Source organism: Oncorhynchus nerka, linkage group LG23, assembly GCF_034236695.1.
Source record: "Oncorhynchus nerka isolate Pitt River linkage group LG23, Oner_Uvic_2.0, whole genome shotgun sequence".
NCBI classification, from domain to species: Eukaryota; Metazoa; Chordata; class Actinopteri; order Salmoniformes; family Salmonidae; genus Oncorhynchus; species Oncorhynchus nerka.
In genome coordinates, this window is record NC_088418.1 from 46,293,155 (window position 1) to 46,315,868 (window position 22,714).

General features: G+C 47.8%; 1 protein-coding gene across 7 annotated transcripts in view; it reads right to left on the bottom strand.

The window, feature by feature from the left end:
* The window catches only part of LOC115106934 (putative adenosylhomocysteinase 3), a 46,616-nt gene that overhangs the window by 12,575 nt on the left and 11,327 nt on the right, over window positions 1–22,714 (bottom strand). For 2 of the 7 annotated variants that reach the window (XM_029630156.2, XM_029630157.1), the window contains exons 2-5: window positions 4,069–4,180; window positions 1,617–1,760; window positions 406–506; window positions 77–179 (exon numbers count right to left, since the gene is read on the bottom strand). In XM_029630156.2, the coding sequence (XP_029486016.1) occupies window positions 77–179; window positions 406–506; window positions 1,617–1,760; window positions 4,069–4,180 (460 nt within the window). Of the gene's footprint in view, window positions 1–76; window positions 180–405; window positions 507–1,616; window positions 1,761–4,068; window positions 4,181–5,552; window positions 5,671–20,001; window positions 20,268–22,714 lie in introns of those variants that run through there. The other 5 variants (XM_065008159.1, XM_029630158.1, XM_065008163.1 and 2 more) reach the window with 4 other exon arrangements.

Here is a 22,714-nt window from a genome sequence, read left to right on the forward strand (position 1 = left end):
TATGATGGGCACTGAGAGAGCCAGCGGTCGTGAAACAGAAAGACGCTCAAATGAAGCGGCCCGGGTTCACACTCACCTCCCTCAGCCAGAGCTGCCGCCACCTCGTTCTGAGTGGAGTAGATGTTACAGGCAGCCCACCTGCACTGAGCCCCCAGGGCAGTCAGTGTCTCCATCAACACCTGAACACACACACAGACCAGACCGCGCGCTCAGTTAAGGACACAGCCAACGGAGACGTTCGTGTTCAAAGCTAAGTCCTGCCGCTGAAAAAAGTGTACAGCTGGTTTAAGACGAGTAACATTCAGTATACCTGCGAGTCGTGCTTTTCTGAGCAAAAGCTGCAGACTCACAAGTGGACTGAGCGGTGGATGGTGGCGCGTGTGTGTGTGTGTGTGTGTAACTCACGGCTGTCTGAGCTGTGATGTGGGTGCAGCCCACTACTTTGGCTCCAGCCAGAGGCTTCTCTCCCTGGGCTCTTTTCCTCAGGGCCATGAGGGCTGGCATCTCTGTGAGGAGGAGACAACGTGTGAGGAGGGTATAGCGACTTATAAAAGATGAAAGTGCTGTAGCCCGCAGTACAGACTGCGTTAGGGCTGTCTGGGGTCAGCTGTACAGACAGAGTCAGAGCAATGCAGCTCGCCCCCTCGCGCTGTTGATCTCACAGGCTGGGAACATACGGCCACTGAGTACACGGCCCTGGAGGAGATGGGCCGTCAGCATGGCACACACACACATCCAACACAAAATCACAGTCTCTCACGCACACATCTCGTTCCTAGCCCACCTTGCCACACCTCGTCCCTAGCCCACCTTGCCACACCTCGTCCCTAGCCCACCTTGCCACACCTCGTCCCTAGCCCACCTTGCCACACATCGTCCCTAGCCCACCTTGCCACACATCGTCCCTAGCCCACCTTGAGACACATCGTCCCTAGCCCACCTTGCCACACATCGTCCCTAGCCCACCTTGCCACACATCGTCCCTAGCCCACCTTGCCACACATCGTCCCTAGCCCACCTTGCCACACATCGTCCCTAGCCCACCTTGCCACACATCGTCCCTAGCCCACCTTGCCACACATCGTCCCTAGCCCACCTTGCCACACATCGTCCCTAGCCCACCTTGCCACACATCGTCCCTAGCCCACCTTGCCACACATCGTCCCTAGCCCACCTTGCCACACCTCGTCCCTAGCCCACCTTGCCACACCTCGTCCCTAGCCCACCTTGCCACACCTCGTCCCTAGCCCACCTTGCCACACATCGTCCCTAGCCCACCTTGCCACACATCGTCCCTAGCCCACCTTGCCACACATCGTCCCTAGCCCACCTTGCCACACATCGTCCCTAGCCCACCTTGCCACACATCGTCCCTAGCCCACCTTGCCACACATCGTCCCTAGCCCACCTTGCCACACATCGTCCCTAGCCCACCTTGCCACACATCGTCCCTAGCCCACCTTGCCACACATCGTCCCTAGCCCACCTTGCCACACATCGTCCCTAGCCCACCTTGCCACACATCGTCCCTAGCCCACCTTGCCACACATCGTCCCTAGCCCACCTTGCCACACATCGTCCCTAGCCCACCTTGCCACACATCGTCCCTAGCCCACCTTGCTCAGCGATCTCGATCTCCCTGCGTCCGAAGTCGGCCTGCTTGATGTTCTTGATGCAGAAGTCTCCGTTGCCCTTGGAGTTCTTCTGCTGCTTGTCCCGAGGAGAAGTCTCATCGTCAGAGCTGTCCGTGTACGACGCAGCTAAAAGAGAGAGGGGTCAGAGGGGAGGGGTCAGAGGAGAGGGGTCAGAGGAGAAGTCTTGTCGTCAGAGCTGTCCGTGTACGACGCAGCTAAAAGAGAGAGGGGTCAGAGGAGAGGGGTCAGAGAGGAGGGGTCAGAGGAGAAGTCTCGTCGTCAGAGCTGTCCGTGTACGACGCAGCTAAAAGAGAGGGGTCAGAGGAGAGGGGTCAGAGAAGAAGTCTCGTCGTCAGAGCTGTCCGTGTACGACGCAGCTAAAAGAGAGAGGGGTCAGAGGAGAGGGGTCAGAGGAGAAGTCTCGTCGTCAGAGCTGTCCGTGTACGACGCAGCTAAAAGAGAGAGGGGTCAGAGGAGAGGTGTCATCGTCAGAGCTGTCCGTGTACGACGCAGCTAAAAGAGAGGGGTCAGAGGAGAGGGTGCGGGCGCGACAACACGTCTACGCACAGTCAACAGAAGCACACGAGCTGCACGCACGCCCACACACTCACCACGTCCTCGGGATATAGACGTTAAACTAACAACACACGTAACATGACCAGACACTAGGCCACAATCTACTCTGACGTACAAAACAACTGCACAGCTCACATTATGAGCTACATCTGGGGACTGAGCCCCAGGGCAGAATACACCTGCACAGCATGGCCGTCTACATGCTCGGTACGGTTTGATCCTAGCAGAAAGAACTTGGCTAGGTGAAGTGAACATCTGTGCCTCGCATGCTCCCTTAAAAGACCTAGTCTTGAAAAACAAGAAATATAGCGGCAATGGTAACGTTTGTCCATCTTGAGACGCCGTAGCCAGTGTACACTTCCTCAAAATAGTCTGAATTAGTCTAAGATGATTCAAGAAATCGGTCATTCATTTTGACGGTTTTTGCCGAGGAGATCTTAGTCACGCAATTTGACATGAACTTTTGGTTAGATGCAGTATTTCTCAAGTGCAAAAATGTGCATGAAAACGAGTCGTATCTCGTCGAATGACCCGCAAACACTTAATTGAAGAATCCCTACGGTTGAGCAATCACCAACGAAGGGCCGTAGACGTCAGCTACCGGACGCCAGCGTGGCTCGAGAAAAAAATGTGCGCGCGAACAACCGGGGGAAAAAAAAACACACAAAAAAACAATGCTGAAGACGAATACAAAAACAAAATATCATAATATATTTACAAACTGTTTCGGATGGGAAGCATCAGGAATTACAGCTCTCTCACCGTGTGTGTGCGTTCAAGCACCCGGGCTGGGACAATAAGGCTGGGACAGAGAGCACGTGAGAGAGAAAGAGAGGAATGTTTTTTTTTTAAAGACAGAGAGAGAAGGGTCAGTGGGGACAGTCGGGACTCTCGCTCTGTTCACTCTTTCTTTCTGTGGGAATAGTTACAGCAACCACAGAGTTGAGGATTACAGTACAGGGGATCAGGAAAGAGAGGGAGAGCGGAAGAGAGAAAGAGAAAGGGGTGAGAGTGGGGGGGGCACTTGGGTCGAAGCGGCCGGTGAGTGTCTGTGCGTGACATTCAAAAAGACGAGGGACAGCCAGGTAGGCTGAGAGTGACAGAAGTGGCAGAATGAGAGGCCACAGTCACACCAGGGACGTGGCATTTCACACTTCTCTCCTGAGAAGAGACAAACATGTCTCCCTACCAGATTAACTCTGGTTGTAAAGCAAGGGTCACACCCTTTTCATGACACGCAGGACTGACAGGCCCCTCCTGGTTCTGCTACAGAGCCATTCCCAACGAGTCAGTGGAAATGTCACCTCTCCTCTCCCTTTCTCCCTCCCTCTTCCTTTTTTTCTCCCTCTCTCTTGAAAAGGGGCCTCCAGGAGCCCTGGGAACAACCAGGTGACCATGACTACGAGTATCGTGGGAACGTTGCCTCTCCTCTAGCTTTCTCTCACCCTTTGACTTTCTCTCTCCCCCTGTCTTTTATGGACCCCCTACCTTACTTATTATTATTATTTTTTTAACAGCTTACACTGGCCTGCCTGCCCGGAAAAAAATACTGAGCTCAAATCTTCACAAGGACATTGGTGTGTGTGTGTGTGTGTGTCTGCAAGTCATTATTCACTGGAACACAGCGTTAGAAACTAGAGAGAACACTAGCAGCTCTCTGTGGCCTGTATCGTCTCCTCTTAATCCAGTTATACGTTACGGAGAACAGTCCTGCTCCCTACCTGTCTGGGAATAGACTGGATACTGTACCTGGGCTGTGATTCCAGTAAGGCACAGGGGGTGTGGGGGCTTGTGAGTGTGTCAGATGTGAGTGCGCATGCCAGGTGTGTGTGTGTGTGTGTGTGTATATTCTCGGTACCTGAGCCGTAGCTGTCTGTGGAGGACTGGGAGATGGATCGGGACAGAGAGCGGCGGCCGATTTTGGTGGGACGTTTGTTGAACTCTTGTTTCTGGTCCGCAAACTGGATCTGCTGGCAGAGATGGGAGGAATGAGACCACAACGCCCACACAGGCACCAACGCTCCAACCTCCAACACCCAGTCCAAAACAAAAAACTCCTTCCCCGATAAGACGTTTCCCTTTGTTGGCCCCCTGTGTATCCTGAAGGAAGTATCAGATGGGTATATCCTAAGCAATGAGAGATAACCGTAGCACTCAAGGCCTTGTAGTGTTTCCACCATTTATCCACATCAGGTTCTTGTAAGATCTATAAAAGGGGCGTGGGGGCAACAAGTGTCCATGGGTCAGTGATTGATTTTGCACAACAGTTCATCCCTAAGGTCTGAATTGAGCCGAGTCAGCTCACCACGTATCTATTCACAGTGAACAACCACTGGTTTAAAAAAAAAACGTGATTTATCGCATTATGTAAGACCTACATGACCAGAGCCAGGGAGGCAGCTTTGGTTAGGATGGAATACGCTGATGGTAATATTGACGGATTACTTACTGGTGCCATATAACAGGCAACGAGGACACAACTTAAATGGGAGAGAAAAAAGTTGAATAAAATGATGTGACCATGATTTTAAAAAATCTGTTCAAATCACCACAAATATGAGCCCGGGAGATTTAACAGATAAAAATAGGATTTTTTGCAGCACCAAAATAATAGAAAACCTTAACTACATTAACAGAAACTTTTGTCTTTAATCCTATCCGGTTTCCCAACCACCTGGACTACACTGCAATGCGCCGCAAACATTCAAGCTTCTCATTCGGAGTGCAAAAACAAAGCGTAAACAGTCGAACGAGTGTGTGTGCGCGCGCAAAAACGCTGACACAGGACACAGTCACTCTGAAATAAGCCCCCTCCCAGAGTGTCTGACGCACATCCAGAGTACGAGACGAGTCTGTTCACCTCTCCATACAGGAACTACGGCGTGACCACTGAAAGAGAGCGGGAGTGGGAGTGACTCATGGTTGTGCAATCTGAATGTGACACCACCAACCAGACAGATTGATTCTGAGTCCCCCCCAAGAGTATCCACTTGGTTCCCTCATCATGGCCTCCTTCCCCTTCGCTCAGAGGGAGAAGCATGGCTGGTGGTAATGCTTTCTGATTGGATCCACATTAGCTGTTGCAGAAGCAACCATGCAGGGTACTGACCAAATGTATATACACAGTCCTCAAACATCTCCTTCTCCCTTACACACCCACAATACAGTGCTCGGACACAAGTCTGCGTCTGCCAACCAAATAAATGCAAATCAAGTGGGAAAAGTCACCAAGACAATGAGATCCACAAAACGCCTGTACACATACGTAGATTGAATTTCATTCATCTTCTACCGAAGCCTGTCAAGTCCCAACCTAATCCCATCCTCCTCCTCCCATCTTACCTTTCTCCTACTGGGTTCACCTCCAGTGTCTTCATCCTTCTTCTTCGACAACATGACTGAGTGGACTGATGTGAGGTGAGAAACTGTGTTTGGACTAGAGGGGGGGTGGGCCTGGAAAACTAGCAGTTGTGGGCCTGGTCCATTTATACCCTCTCTTTACCAGGCAGCTTTACCCCCAGATCCAGCCCCAACTGGTCCGGACAGTCACCCATGTGCTGTGCCTCAGAAACAATGCAGAATTGTTCCCCACTTTTGTTTTTCCCTCTCCTCTCCCCTCGCTCTCTCTCTCTCTACTTGTTTAATTGTTAATTGTTCACAGGCTGGATTGGATTGGGGATTCTTTATCACGGCCAACAACTCTGTGACCCTGAATGGCTCTTGGCTGAGGGACTATTGAGGTCAACCACAGTAGACCGGTGGACCCAGGGAGAAATGGTAGGAAGGAGGATTGCAGGCGGTGTTACTTCAGAATCAGAGGGATCAAGACAGTGGGTTCTGCCAAGGAGAGACCCTGGGCTGCCACCACTGGGACAGACAATAGAGACTTTGTGTAAGTGATTAGGCCCATTTTGTTTGTGTGAGACCAAGACTGCTGAACTAGAAAACATTATAGACTAGAAGAAATATAGACGTAAACTGCCACCATAGAGATCCTGTACAACAACCAATGCCCACTTGCCCAGCAGTGAGAGATCACATAACATCAAAGGTTTGGCTTCATTTCTTACCAAAGATTTATCTGTCACATGGTTTAATCAAAGTTCAAACCAAAAGGTCAACGAGGGGCATCAGGAAACTGATTTCAAACTTGGCCACCCGACTTGGTCCTTATGCCAGATCGTCATGCTAGTGTGTGACGGAAACGGACTGCTTGGACATGTGCCTCCTGACCTTATGAGTGTCCGGAGCAAACTTCTCTGCGACAGCCGACACACACACACACACACACACACACACACACACACGACATCTGAGTCTAAGAGGTTTCATAGGGCAGGAGGAGAGGACCCAGGGTCAGTAAACAAGGCATTGATCCAACAGTCTTAAATCGAGGCTTTAGACCTGGGCAAACAGACACAGTGGCTGACTGATGACACATTCCAGGAGAGCTAACTGTGTTGGTTATCAATAGGAGGTAAGAGTGCCAAGAAAGAAGAACGCGGCAATTGATCATTTCCATTTCGTAATATGGCGTTAGACGAGGTCAGCACTGGAACAAAAAGGGAGGCTGACATGCATGATCACTGTTCGTACATTCAATGAACGCATGAGCAACCACAGGATTATGAATGAGCTCCATTCAGAATGCTGACATCCATCCACCTCTACATTGAGGAGACTGTTGTTATTGCGGAGAATGTGAATGGATGTTACGCCACTCAAATCAACTCGTTTCCTCAAATGACCATATGTCGCTCTAAAAGCCTATCTGCGCTTGATCCGAAAATTTGGTTGGCGGCTTCGTACGGGGGGGGTGTGGTGTGATGTGATTGCGGAGCCTCCAGATGCACGCAGAGGCCAAATCAATCTCCGTACCGCGTCGCCGCACGCCTCTCAAATGTTGTAACAGCGCGGAGGGCTTCGTATAGCTGTGTGAACACAAACTCACTTCCTTGACAACTACCTCCACAATAGCTCTGCTCTGCTCAGCCATGCACAAGAAGTATGAAAGCCCTGACGTCTGCGGAGGCTGCGTCACAGTAAATGTTGCCACTTCAGACGAATGCTTGACCACGCAGAGCCATTAAAAGGCAGGCCTGCGTGCACAGTGCTCACAGCTGCATGCATAGCATTAGCTAACATGTGAGTGAGAGATGAAGGTTATGCAAGAAAGACAGGGGAGGGAGGGGGAGGACCACAGACTGCTAGCAGGGTACAGGGTAAACTGCCTGCCCTATAGCAGCACTCTGGCCCTGCACTAGGATTACCTAACCCGGTTAAACCAGACTGAACGCTGTGCCCACCGTTGTAGTGAACAGGAGAACGCGGGGGAAACAGCTTGGATTATCAGCAGAGGGTGATGAATGAACTACCGTTCTAGAAAACCGGTTAGCCTACATTTCCTGTGGACCAGTGACACACACGGATCACAGAGCAGAGGGAGGAGCTGTTCAAACAGATGACAGGAAACTATTATTGACTGTAGCGAGGAAGACCATTCATCTTGATCACTGACAAAGAGGGCAACCGTGTGGATCGCTCTCCAATGCGGCTAAGGCAATGCCTCATAGCCAGGCCTAACTGTCCATATTAGTGCATGAAACAGATACATCAGATGAATCCTTTTCTATACCACCAGTAATGACGGAAGTAGGATTGGGCTGGACCAATCCCGCATCCAGGATGAGACGGGGCAGAGATCACAGCCTTGTGGCGCACCACCAATGCCGCATAGTAGTGAATACTAGCCTTCTCTGTCCCTGCATCCTACTGCAGTCGGCATTAAAGGCATTAACCTCGCAGCACTGCACAGCACCACAGCCACATAATACATACATTATGCATGTTCAGTGATTGCGAGGCTAATGAGATGTAAATAATAGATGCTAACCCAACACACTGTCACCTCTCAATGGAGCTGGGCATGGCTAGTTGACTGTAGCCTAGAGAGGAACCAGGTCGAGGTTGGCCAGCCAGCCAGGCAGAATCACAGGCACAAACATGGCCCAAACGACCATCCCGTGCCACATTTACAGTGTCTGGGGAGGACAGGTGCCCCCTCAGCCCAGACTGAGGTATCTGCAGTGGCAAGGTCGCGTCACCAGGGTGCAGTGTATTCGCTTGGCATGGGGGGCTTTTGGTAGTTGTGCAACATGTCTGACTGGCCAAGACCACCAAAGGTGAGCTCTCATTATGCAATAAGGCCTGAGGAAGTGTGCTATATGGCTACGGGCTGTTCTTATGCATGAAGCAACGCGGAGTGCCTGGATACAGCCCTTAGCCAGGGTATATTGGCCATATACGACAAACCCCCAAGGAAGCCTTATAGCTATTATAAACTGGTTACCAACGTAATTAGATCCGTTTTCATACCCATGGTATACGGTCTGATATACCACGGGTTTCAGCCAATAAGGGTTCAGGGCTGTGTGTGTGTGTGTGTGTGTGTGTATATATATATTTTCAGCACCAGTTTATCAGATACACCCATCTAGTACTGGTTCGGACCCCCCTGTAGCAATGAACGGATGCACCTGGTCAGCAACAATGTTCAGATATGCTGTGGCTTTCAAACGTTGCTCAATTGGAATCAAGGGACCTAAAAAACCACTCCCCACACCATTACAACACCACCACTAGCCTGAACCATTGACACCAGGCAGGATGGGTCCATGGACTCTTGCTGCTTACGCCAAATCCTGACTCTGCCATCACCATGACGCAACAGGAACGGATTCGTCAGAACAGGCAATGTTTTTCCACTCCTCATATTGTCCGGTGTTGGTGATGGTGTTCCCCCTGGAGCAGCTTCTTCTTGTTTTTAGCTGATGTGAGTGGAACCCGGTGTGGTCGTCCGCTGCAATAGCCCATCCAAGACAAGGACCGACGAGTTGTGCCTTTCCCGAGATGCCGTTCTGCACACCGCTGTTGTACTGCGCCATTATTTGCACGATACTTACCATTCTCCTTCGACCTCTCTCATCAACGAGCTGTTTTGGCCATCAGGACTGCTACTGACTGGATGGTTGTGTTTGTAGCACCATTCTCGGTAAACCCTAGACACTGTCGTGCGTGAAAAGCCCAGGAGGCTGGCGGTTTCTGAGATACTGGAACCGGCACGCCTGCTACCGACGATCATACCTCGCTCAAAGTAGCGTAGGTCACTTGTTTTGCCCAGTCTAATGTTCAATCGAACAGTACCCGATGCCTGTTTTATATAGCAAGCTACAGCCACGTGACTGTCTGTAGGAGCGAACCACTTTCGTGAATGGTGTACCTAATAAATTGGCCACCGGGTGTATAGTAGTCATATTACTATAGTAGTATCCTGAGGCCGGCATGTGCGTTTGCTCCAGGTCCAGCCTCACTAGGGTCGGCTGCAGGGTAAGTTGTTCCAGGGCGAAGCCACAGAGCAGAGTGATACCCACTGAGCAACCAGCCACCATGGGGCCAATCTCTGGAAAGAGTTCCAGGAGAACAGCGAGGAGAGAGGCTTCAAACAGCACAAAGCAATAGGCTACAGTCACAAGGAAAACAAACAGGCACAGATGTGATCAGATACTGTGAAATCCACACCAGGCAGAGTCCATGGTTCAACAGAGAGAATGGAAACAAGACAGGGAGGGAAGTGCCAGAGACACATGGGACCAGTACAGGCCTGGGAGGATGATGAAGTGGGTGGAGTTATATCCTGCCTGTTTGGCCCTGTCAGGGGGTATCATCGAATGGGGCCACAGTGTCTCCTGACCCCTCCTGTCTCAGCCTCTAGTATTTATGCTGCTGTAGTTTGTGTCGGGGGGCTAGGGTCAGTCTGTTATATCTGGAGTACTTCTCCTGTCTTATCTGGTGTCCTGTGTGAATTTAAGTATGCTCTCTCTAATTCTCTCTTTCTTTCTTTCTTTCTCTCAGAGGACCTGAGCCCTAGGACCATGCCTCAGGACTACCTGGCCTGATGACTCCTTGCTGTCCTGAGTCCACCTGGCCGTGCTGCTGCTCCAGTTTCAACTGTTCTGCCTGCGGCTATGGGACCCTGACCTGTTCACCGGACATGCTACCTGTCCCAGACCTGCTGTTTTCAACTCGCTAAAGACAGCAGGAGCGGTAGAGATACTCTCAATGATCGGCTATGAAAAGCCAACTAACATTTACTCCTGAGGTGCTGACCTGTTGCACCCTCGACAACAACTGTGGTTAATATTATTTAACCATGCAGGTCATTTGTTGAACTATTTGAACATCTTGGCCATGTTCTGTTATAATCTCCACCCGGCACAGCCAGAAGAGGACTGGCCACCCCTCATAGCCTGGTTCCTCTCTAGGGTTTTTTCCTAGGTTCTGGTCCTTCTAGGGAGTTTTTCCTAGCCACCGTGCTTCTACACCTGCATTGCTTGCTGTTTGGGGTTTTAGGCTGGGTTTCTGTACAGCATTGAGATATCCGCCGATGTAAGAAGGGCTATATAAATACATTTGACTGATTGATTATTGGGTGGGTTGGAGGACTATGAGAAAAGGGAGAGGGAGCATGTGACAGAACGAGGACGAGGAAGAATGAATGGCCAGACAGGAAGAGGAATGAACCATTTGAGGGGGGGGCGGAGGAGGTGAGTGAGTGAGAAAGTGAAAAATGAAAAGAAATAAGGGGGAGGTAGAGAAGGAGTGAGTCCAAGATAAATGTACTATAAGAATACGTATTACGACACCAGCCTGTTGAAACACTCTGTATATGCAGTTGGAGGATGTGTGAGAGGCGTTTGAACTCTGTGCACTCTTTGTGCTGCCAACAGTAGCTACAGACTGTGCTCGACTCTGGCTGGAGGGCTCATAGCTGGATGGGGAGAAGAGGAGTCTCAGGCATGACTGCACATCAGCTGGATCAGACCAGGAAAGAGACACAAACCCCTTGAAGCAAAAAAGGGAGGCCAGGACATGTTGAGGGGAAATATTTGCACAATGTTAAGAAATGCCTTGTATTGACACATTCATTGATTTGCTTTTCACACTATTGAATTGGTGCCTCTGGGGCAATTCAACAACACTGACTGAGTACCTTTTTACTGGTTTCTAAGACTGTGTATTGATAGGTATATTGATGTGTATATTGATGGGTACAAAAGTTTCTCAATACTTTGTTATATACAATTTGTTGGCAATGACAGAGGTCAAACGTTTTCTGTAAGTCTTCACAAGGTTTTCACACACTGTTGCTGGTATTTTGGCCCATTCCTCCATGCAGATCTCCTCTAGAGCAGTGATGTTTTGGTGCTGTTGCTGGGCAACACGGACTTTCTACTCCCTCCAAAGATTTTCTATGGGGTTGAGATCTGGAGACTGGCTAGGCCTCTCCAGGACCTTGAAATGCTTCTTACGAAGCCACTCCTTCATTGCCCTGGGCGGTGTGTTTGGGATCATTGTCATGCTGAAAGACCCAGCCACGTTTCATCTTCAATGCCCTTGCTGATGGAAGGAGGTTTTCACTCAAAATCTCACGATACATGGCCCAATTCATTCTTTCCTTTACACGGATCAGTCGTCCTGGTCCCTTTGCAGAAAAACAGCCCCAAAGCATGATGTTTCCACCCCCATGCTTCACAGTAGGTATGGTGTTCTTTGGATGCAACTCAGCATTCTTTGTCCTCCAAACACGACGAGTTGAGTTTTTACCAAAAAGTTATATTTTGGTTTCATCTGACCCAATCTTCTGGATCATCCAAATGCTCTCTAGCAAACTTCAGATGGGCCTGGACATGTACTGGCTTAAGCAGGGGGACACGTCTAGCACTGCAGGATTTGAGTCCCTGGCGGCGTAGTTTGTTACTGATGGTAGGCTTTGTTACTTTGGTCCCAGCTCTCTGCAGGTCATTCACTAGGTCCCCCCGTGTGGTTCTGGGATTAATGCGCACCGTTCTTGTGATCATTTTGACCCCATGGGGTGAGATCTTGTGTGGAGCCCCAGATCGAGGGAGATTATCAGTGGTCTTGTATATCTTCCATTTCCTAATAATTGCTCCCACAGTTGATTTCTTCAAACCAAGCTGTTTACCTATTGCAGATTCCGTCTTCCCAGCCTGGTGCAGGTCTACAATTTTGTTTCTGGTGTCCTTTGACAGCTCTTTGGTCTTGGCCATAGTGGAGTTTGGAGTGTGACTGTGAGGTTATGGACAGGTCTCTTTTATACTGATAACAAGTTCAAACAGGTGCCATTAATACAGGTAACGAGTGGAGGACAGAGGAGCCTCTTAAAGAAGAGGTTACAGGTCTGTGAGAGCCAGAAATCTTGCTTGTTTGTAGGTGACCAAATACTTATTTTCCACCATAATTTGCAAATAAATTCATTAAAAATCCTACAATGTGATTTTCTGGATTTTGTTATCTCATTTTGTCTGTCATAGTTGAAGTGTACCAATGATGAAAATTACAGGCCTCTCTCATCTTTTTAAGTGGGAGAACTTGCACAATTGGTGGCTGACTAAATCATTTTTTGCCCCACTGTATATTGATGTGAAAGCATGACTCCCTGTCCAAAAAGAACGAGAGAAAAAAACTACACATTCTGCTTCTGGTTCCCACCAATACCTAGGTATTATCTATAGACAATTCTTCAGCTACAATTTAGGTTAGCCAACCTCGTCTTCACTACACATTGCGTCATCCCCTTTTCATTAAAGAAAATGTTTTTCCTCAACATCGGAAGGAGATGTTTGGCCAAATCCCCAGACCTGCGTGTGGAATCGCTCTGCCTCAGTTCTCGCTCTCCTCTTTCCCAGTCCACAAGACTTTCCTCATGGCGTCTTCTCCACTCCACAACGAAGGACTGTAATTCAGAGGGCAAACACCAGTTCACTTCCAATCTCCTTTACTCATCCACAACCAGAACTAACTATGCATTCAGAGAGAGGTACCACAAAACAATGCACCCGGGAAGCATTGATATCAATAACGCACCAATCATTTTGGGCGGATGACAATGATAAGCTTGCATGTGGAGCCCACACTGGCATGACATGCAATATGATTGAGTCAGTACAACGTGCTGCCCGAGGGGGGGTTTGAACACGGAGGAGCAAGTAACAGGAGCCTGGGAACTAGCCTACTTGGCAGACATGAGATGGGCTGGCTGCTCACTGCTTAGACACTGGTCTGCAGAGTGTTTTGGTGGCCTGGAGTTTGATTATAGAACAGATTCATTCACGTCGCTTCTCAAAACACTTTTGAGAAGAGGCGCCTGCAATGTAATGATTGACTGCATAACGACTCGGCCCACTGAAACGGACCAGATCCTAAGACGCTGTCATTTAGCTATTATTGAGGGAGTGAGACATTTAAAATATCTCCCAACATCCCTCTGCCAATATCCCCCTCCATATCACGTTGCCAATCTTAACAAACACGGGAAGACAAAAACCCCAGTTACCACCCCCGGTGAAGATGTTTGATCTTTCAAACATTGAGGCAATGAAAATGACCAGAACAGAGCGCGGGATCGAACTGAACTGAGGGACGGTGACACGTCCTTGAGAGAGATGACATAGACTGATCGGTCTCTATGACGACATGGCACAGCCAGGACAAGCAGGCCTTGGGCCATGCCAACAGGAGCAGACAGGACAGGCCATTCCTACAGAGTACTTATCCTCTCAGAGAGCTCACGGGTCAGTTCTTTACAGCAGAGGAACATTCGTGGAAGATACAGTAGAGGGGAGTGAGAGACAGAGAGAAGGCTTGTCGTTTTTGATTCCAGGGGAGGGAGCATATCCCTGTGTGTGTGTGATCCATGCATGTGAAGTGTGCATACTCCATTGTGACCCTTGAGCTGTACAGAGACATATCTAGAGCAGGCCCTGTGTGTGTGTGTGTGTGTGTGTGTGTGTGTGTGTGTGTGTGTGTGTGTGTGTGTGTGTGTGTGTGTGTGTGTGTGATCCATGCATGTGAAGAGACATCTAGAGCATGCCCTGTGTGTGTGTGCACTCAGCAGTAGCGACAGGGGTTGGAGCCTGGACTGCTACAATGTGGATGGTGGTGGAACAACAAATAAAACCGACCCAGTCTTAACTGGGCTATAAGAGGAAGTATGTGATTGAGCTGTGCTTTGGTTTTAAGAGATCCCCCCCCCCCAAAAAAAAAAAAAAATTGGTCTTTAGGACATGGGTTAACCTAGTATGGGTTAACCTAGTATTAGTGCGTGTAAAATAAGACCGCGGAAGGTAACGAAGGGTGAGATAATTAGGACTACTGAGAAGAGATTGTCGACAGCATAAGCCTCTCTGGCACAGTTGAGGAGAGTCTTGGCAGGGTGGGCTGAGGACAGCCTGGAATGAGTGTCCCATTGTTCTCATCAGAACAGTCTTCAAAACGATTGAGCAAATCTGCCCCTTTTACTGCCCATTTTAGCTGATACTGGTCAAAACTAACCATGATGCTACATCCCCCAGGAATATACCCATTAACTACAAGTTACTGAGTTTCCTTCAAGACAAACATCTCACCAACCTACTGCTGCAGACTCTTTCAGATTCTTATCGGCGGTGGGTGTTGCGGTTAGAGAACCTTTGAAACCCGAGAACCACAGCACAAACCTGATCAAACTAGGCTGTCTCAACTCATTCAGGGAACCTTCTGTTTTCTTCCTGGAAGTTGTACGTGGGATTCAGCAGCTGGCACAATGTGGGTATCCAACAAGTCTGATGATCCAGTCATGACACTGGCCTCACCCCGGCTTGAGATCTTGCACATTGTTTCTCTGAACGATGCCCATTATTCAAAGTAAATGGAGATGGGAAGGACACGGGGACAAGCTCAGAGGAAAATATAGCTTCGAGCTTTCATTGAAGGGTCATAGAGTACATCTCCATCGGTACTTGAGTTGAAATGATGCCCTCTATGATGAGCAGAGTTGATGTAATTATACAGGCTTCAGCTTTGCTGTTAGCCGAGATAGAAGAAAAAAATATATTTTTTTTTCTTCTATCAGGTCACTGTCACATGGTGGTGGCAGCCTTCGACTGCACAGAGATTGAAGGTCCATTTGATGAATTCCGGTTCTAAATGCTTAACATAAACAAATGGACTGGCGAAAGATCGGGGTCAGGGATATAAAATGGAGAAAAGATTAAATGGTGGTCAGGAAGAAGAAAAAAAAGCACATCTCACATGTCGACTGCAGCGGTGAGGTCTGACACTTCTAAATGGTACGACTCCAATTATAACAGACACACTCCACTTTGTGTCAACATCTCATGTTTCCATCCGCCACATCACTGGCTGGACAGGGCAGGCACCAAACCAATCACTGGCTGGACAGGGCAGGCACCAAACCAATCACTGGCTGGACAGGGCAGGCACCAAACCAATCACTGGCTGGACAGGGCAGGCACCAAACCACAACCAATCACTGGCTGGCAACATTTGTGACAGCGAGGTTAATGTCTGTCAGCAAACGGGGAAAACGGAGGAACAGGGCACCACAGACTACTCCATAGAGACCTGGTATTGAATAGCCTACTCAGCGATCCTGAAAAGACTACTTTCTATAAGCTAGTCTAGGCTTAACAGGACAAGAGCAGAGCACGGGCCATGTCAACAACTTAGTCACAGACCGGAGTCCTTTTTAGGAGTGTAATTGAGGGAGAAACAAAGCTCCCCTTTGGGACCAGCTGGCCAGGGTGACAGGGCAGAGAACACCCACACACTGCCTGCTCCCCCTCCTCTCAGGGAGGGGAAAACACTGCTTACCCCTTTACAAGAGGAAGTTCTTAGAATGTGACATTGTTCTAACAATATGGATCTCCAACAGGTAATAAGAAATAGAAAGAGAATATAGAATATGGAAATTTCTACAAGTCTGCGGGGTAAGCAGCAACTATTCACGGATCGCTGAGAGGAGGAACACGTCCTATATCAAATTTGTATTTTAGTCAGAATAATAAGCTGAGGCTCAAGGATACTGCTTACCCAAAGTGCTTTGTGTTTCCACGTACGTCATTCCCTGGTGCTTACCTAAAAAGCAGCAGCCCTCCTTTGCGCTACAGGACCTTCAGAGCAATCGAAGAGGCTGTTTCTTGGAGCTCGCCCACTAACACAGCCTCATACACACTCATTCACACACTCCTTTCCCTCATTCACTCCCTTCCGCCAGCCACGTCTCGCCTAACACGACAGACGAGCGAGAGGCCAGGCCACGCAGCAGTCTGCCCACTTTATCCAGCCCTGCTGTCACGGAGCAGCACTCCATTAGAGGACGACTGGATCAAAACAGACCCAGATAACGCAGGACAACGTGCCTCCTGATTATACTGAGACAAGATACAAATTACAAAAAAAAGAACATGGTGTGCTATTTAGAGAGACTAAATGTGGGGCTGAGTGAACAGATGTGTTAACAACAGAAATATCAAAAGCATAGCAGGCCTAGCTCTGGAAATAAATGTTTTTGAGTGGAAAATCCTCACAAGAAAAAACAAGATATGCTTGCAGCTACAAAATGAAAACAGTGCAGCTTTTCATAGTCTTTTACACTTTATCTTACCTTTCAAATATGGTTCTCACTTCAAATAAAAAAAAGGCAAATACATTGCTTACTACAATTGACTTTTGCAGGCCTAACACTATTTAGACTTTGGATTGGGGGGGGTGAGTTTTGGAGGTTCAGGAGAAGATGCAACAGACTGTCTACTAGGGGCTAATTTTGGCGTTTGGGACAGCTGGTCAGGAGGGTCTGGTTTTCTGCACTTATCAGCATATCAGACACCCATACAGTTAATCATTCTATTTCTTCTGTGAGCAGGACAGACAGACACTGACTGGGACAGTGAGAAAAATAAAGTTAACGTTGAAATCCGGACAGACAGCCAGCGGCTCACCCAGCTCAGCTACCGTTTAGGAACAGCCAGCACGCCCTATACCCTGAGAGAGCCTCCCTCTCCTTCTCCCCACCCACTCCTCGCAGATCCGATAGAAGAAACCCACACAATGACCATGCCATACAACCCCAAATGGAAAAAGACCACACAGTCACAAGATTGGAACAGAGAAGTGTTATATTAACAGTATCTTTGGGGTCCTAAATGGTGGGAGACTTCTCTGGCCTCCACACCATGGAACCTAGGGGGTTTGTCCACGGCTAGGCAGATGAGTATACGAGATGGATAAGCCGACAGTCTGGCACTGCAGCACCGGTACATTTAAGTTCACTCTAATTTCTGGAGTTCGGAGCTGCTCGAAACCTCCATGCCAACGTCAACTTGGCTTGCGCTGCTGCGTGGGAATCACTGGCCACATTTCATCCATTCACCAAACTCTGAGCAATAATCCATTGGATGAATGGTGGAAAACGAGAGATCCAACAGGATCATCCCCGTCAATGACAGATTAGAAGAGGGTAGTCTACGCACACTGAACCATGCACACACACACACACAGTGATGATGCAGAGAAGTGTCTCGTGCGCTCTTCCAATGGCTGCGGAGGAGGCTGGCGACGCGAGTCAGAGGAGAGTGCAGCGCCGCATGGCTGCCCTCGGGGGTGTGATGTAAGAAAAACAAAAGCGGTGCCCAGCTGATTCATACTCACAGACAAGTGTCCCCATAAATAAAAGGACAATGAAGACACATTCAGAAACGCATCCTTTAGCACATGAAGCACAGACAACTGCTCTAATCACCAGCAGTTGGCTTCGTTTCACCCAGTTCAACATGTCGCCATGAGAACGGACTCGGAGACACTGACAATAAGCATCTAAGTCTATGTAAGACCAAGCAGGGAAAGCCAAGGCAGGGATTACATGTGGCTGCCTGCTACCTACCTGCCCATTCAGGAGCAGATATACGTTTGAGTGAGACTCGATCGCTGCAAAAAGGGGGCTTTCCCATAGCCGCACGCATATTGCCAACGCTCTAAAAGTCTATCAATTGATATGAGATAAACACAAAACATCATGAGAACAATGTTCCAACTCAACTGCTGGAGGGTCCTGTGTCACTTAGAAAAAAAGGCCACTGTCCCAATCCCTCGGGGTGGTTTTGAGAATCCAATCAGTCTAACCAAACGCCCACTGACAGCGATACCACCAACCAATCTCAATGACCATTCATAATGGGATCTGGTGTTCTTCAATCATTTCCCTGGTCAGGGAAACACGATCAATATACTAGATTGCCCCGTTCCCCAAATCCCAGCCACACACTCATTGATGCGGCCTCTCCCTTCATTAGCTGAGTGTCTATAAATGCAGCCGGATTAATACTGCATTTATGCTTTTTTGTGAATAAAGCTTTTAAGGATTTAGGCGTTTTAGCAAAAAAATATATTAAACAAACACACAAAAAACGAACAATACTCAATGTCTAGGGGTCAGTGACATTTGCAGAAAAGGTAACAGGTGGCTAGGCCTGTATCTAGCCTAAACCTGAGTGATAGAAAACAACATATACAGATGGGGGGAAAATTAGAGATTAGTTCCTCCCACAACAAAGCAAGGGAGGGGGAGCTGGGGATTGTGGAATTATATGTTTGTAAGAAGTGTTCTGAAAATAGCATTGTCTCAATGGAAATGTACAATTACATAAAACATACTGGGGGCGGTTTAGTCATTCTTAGGGTCATGCTATTCTGAGTCGGCAGGGTTTAACTGCGACCGTGGAAGGAGTCCAACCATCTGTGAGCCCTGAAAAAAATTACAAAATGTCTGCTCATGCATTTGTCAGCCTGACCGTAATGTGGCTTCCCCCGCAAAAGTCAGTGGTTGTGTAATCTGGGCCGAAAAAAAAGAAGGCGGTGGTCAGTGGAAGCAGGCGGTGTCAGGGGAAGCAGGCGGTGTCAGAGGAAGGCCCTAAAAACTGCCTAAGAATCCAGCCACTGACTGTTCTCTCTGCTAGCGTGTGTATTATCTATCCTGTTGCCTAGTCACTTTACCCCTACCTAGGCTACATTTACATGTCTACTTACATATCTACCTGCACATGGACTTTAGTCTACACCGGTTGTTTATGAAGAGGGACATCTAGTCTGTTGCACAACTGAATGCATTCAACCAGAATGGTGTCTTCCACATTTAACCCAACCCCTCTGGATCAAAGAGGTGCCGGGGGGCTGCCTTAAAAATCGACGGCCATGTCCCAGGGAGCATTTTTTGTTGAGGGTTAACTGCCTTGCAGATTTGGCAGATTTTTCCACCTTGCCGGCTCAGGATTCGAACCAGCGACCATTTGGCTACTGGCCCAATGCTCTTAACTGCTAGGCTACCTGCCACAACAGCTGTGAGGCATCAGGATTCATGTATTACAACCCAACAGATGCCGATAGTCAAAGCCAGTGCAACAGAGGCTGCAGGTTGAACGCAATGCAACAGAACTGATTGTAGAGTCAGGCTAATCCAGCTCATAGGAGTCCTCTACCCCTTCGCCACGGGAATGGTCTTTCCCAGTGCTGGATTAGCCTACCGCTGTTCGTGCCTTTTTAGCTCTGGCGGGGAGGAAACCGGGCAGACAGAACAGTGCTTTTTCCTTTGTGAGGGGGGCCTTTTGTGATGCCACACTTTTTGAATACAATGCTGGTTCTTTGTACAGGGGCCTGGTGTCAGAGTCTGAACGGAATTCCTTCCCTGTGGGGAGGCCTTTGTCAGAGAGATGTACTGTCTGGGGTCTTTCCGATGAACACTCAGCACTCTGACGCCACCTAGCCCCCCTTCACTGGTTCTTCATCGTCCTACTCTTCAACGTCACCATTCAAAATGTTTACCTTCTTCAGCTAACGGTTAGCTAACGTATAACTGTCAGAATATTCTCAGTACACTTACCAGGGCTGTGGAAACCAGTTCTGGCGACTTCAGAAGCTCCATCGGTTACATTTCTACCTGGGACGCTCTGAGCGTTTCACCTGACAGAACACACCCTCCGGGGCTACAGTACAAAGTGACGACAGGAAGGGAGAGGGTCTGAAGGTGGAACCCCAGACGCTGACACAAGGCCACACATGCACCTGACACCTTTGTGAGAATGTGTGCCTGGCTGCAGCACAGAGATATCCCAGGCCAGATCGAGCTGTAATGCGCTCTAAATATCCTCTGTCCTTGTGTGTGTGTGTGTGTGTGTCTCCGACTAATTTGGAGTAGCTAGCCTACATTTTTTTCACTTCCAAAGCTTATTTGTGTGAGAGAAAACTGACAAAACACGTGAGCCGAGTCCAGTCAGGGTCTGGAGTCTAGCAGAGAGATTATTATCTAGCCGTGGTGCGAACAGCCAATTTCCCTGGTAATAAATCACAACACCACAGATGAAGGCAAAGGAAGGTGCAGTAGCACTCCAGTATTGTGCCGTAATTACATTGTAAGGGGAGAGTGAATTAACACCTTTCCAGCACACAATGACCATCAACCCACGGGAAGTGCGGTAAGTCAGCAGAAACGTCTTGGTTTGGTTTGGTTCACACTATTGTTTGCCTACAGCAGAAAAGTGAGGCATCGAGAGAGAGTGGGGTGACGTCAGGTGAACGAGTGCGTGAGAAAAACAGCTTTCTAAGGCCATTAACAACCACTGCGATAATCAGTCGGAGACTCGAGTGCACTGATTGGGCACCGTGCCAAAAACACACTCACAACCCTACTGAGTGTCCAAGGCAGGCTGAGAAACACGAACGCTAGACATTCATATCGTTACGATATCTATTTTGGGAAAATATATCTGCACTGGTGATCAAATGAGAGTTGTCCTACTGCGTGTGGCGGACAAAAGATAAAGTGTGTTGGTCACAAATGGCTGAAATAGAAAAGCCCTCGAGTGATGTCTTTCCTAGTGGTTTGACTGATGTACATAAACAAACTAGTTCCAGGAGCTAGCTATTAAAAATCAGATCCAATAACAGAGGATATGAGAACCAAGGCTTCAAAACAAATAGGTGTCCATGTATGCCGATGACTCAAGTTTTGTATTAAGTCCGCATGCTAGATCCCTGCTATGTCTCATTGAAGATCTAGATAACTTTTCTGGACTAAAAACCTAATTATGATACGTGTACAATATTACGCAGTGGAGCTTTAAAAAAAATACTACTTTTAAATTACCCTGCAGTTTATCTATAAAATGTGCTGATGGTAGAGTAGACATGCTTGGTATTCAAATCACAAAATATAGAAAATAAGCTCTCCACAATGAATTTCAATAGAAAACTTGTGAAAATAGACAAGATCCTGCAACCATGGAGGTAAATACCTGTCTATTTATGGGAAAATTACCCTGATTAAATCCTTAGTCATTTCTCAGTTTACTCACTTACTTATGGAGCTGCATACACCTGATGTTTCGTTTTTCAAATCATATGAGCAAAATATATTTTGCTTTATCTGGGATGCTAAACCAGACAGCATAAGGCGTGCCTATCTACAGCTGAAGTTGGAAGTTTACATACACTTAGGTTGGAGTCATTAAAACTCGTTTTTCAACCACTCCACAAATTTCTTGTTAACAAACTAGTTTTGGCAAGTCGGTAAGGACATCTACTTTGTGCATGACAAGTAATTGTTCCAACAATTGTTAACAGATTATTTCACTGTATCCAAAATGTGGGTCAGAAATGTACATACATTAAAATGACTGTGTAGTTAAACAGCTTGGAAAATTCCAGAAAATTATGTCATGGCTTTAAAAGTTTCTATTAGGCTAATTGACATCATTTGACTCAATTGGAGGTGTACATGTGGATGTATTTCAAGGCCTACCTTCAAACTCCGTGCCTATTTGCTTGACATCATGCTGGAGGAAACAGGTACAAAAGTATCCATATCCACAGTAAAACAAGTCCTATATCGACATAACTTGAAAGGCCACTCAACAAGGAAGAAGCCACTGCTCCAAAACCGCCATAAACAAAAACAGACAAAGGTTTGCAACTGCACATGGGGACAACGATTGTACTTTTTGGAGAAATGTTCTCTGGTCTAATGAAATAAAAAATAGAAATGTTTGGCCACAATGACCATTGTTATGTTGGAGGAAAAAGGGGGATGCTTGCAAGCTGAAGAACACCATCCCAACCGTGAAGCACGGGGGTTGTAGCATCATGTTGTGGGGGTGCTTTGCAGCAGGAGGGACTGGTGCACTTCACAAAATAGATGGCATCATGAGGGGGGAAAATTAGGTGGATATATTGAAGCAACATCTCAAGACATCAGTCAGGAAGTTAAAGCTTGGAAAGAAAGAAATGCTGAAATAAAATCACTCTACTATTATTCTGACATTTTACATTCTTAAAATAAAGAGGTAATCCTAACAGACCTAAAACAGGGAATTTTTACTAGGATTAAATGTCAGGAATTGTGAAAAACCGAGATTAAATGTATTTAGCGAAGGTGGATGGAAAATAGCCGACTTCAACTGTACATAATGAATATGAATTGGGTGGGTTGAGATTATTAAATATAAAAGCACTAAACATCTAAAAGGTTCACTTACTCAAAAAGTTTTACTTGAACCCTAAATGGTTCTTCAGTAGATTACAAAAAAAAAAACATTGTT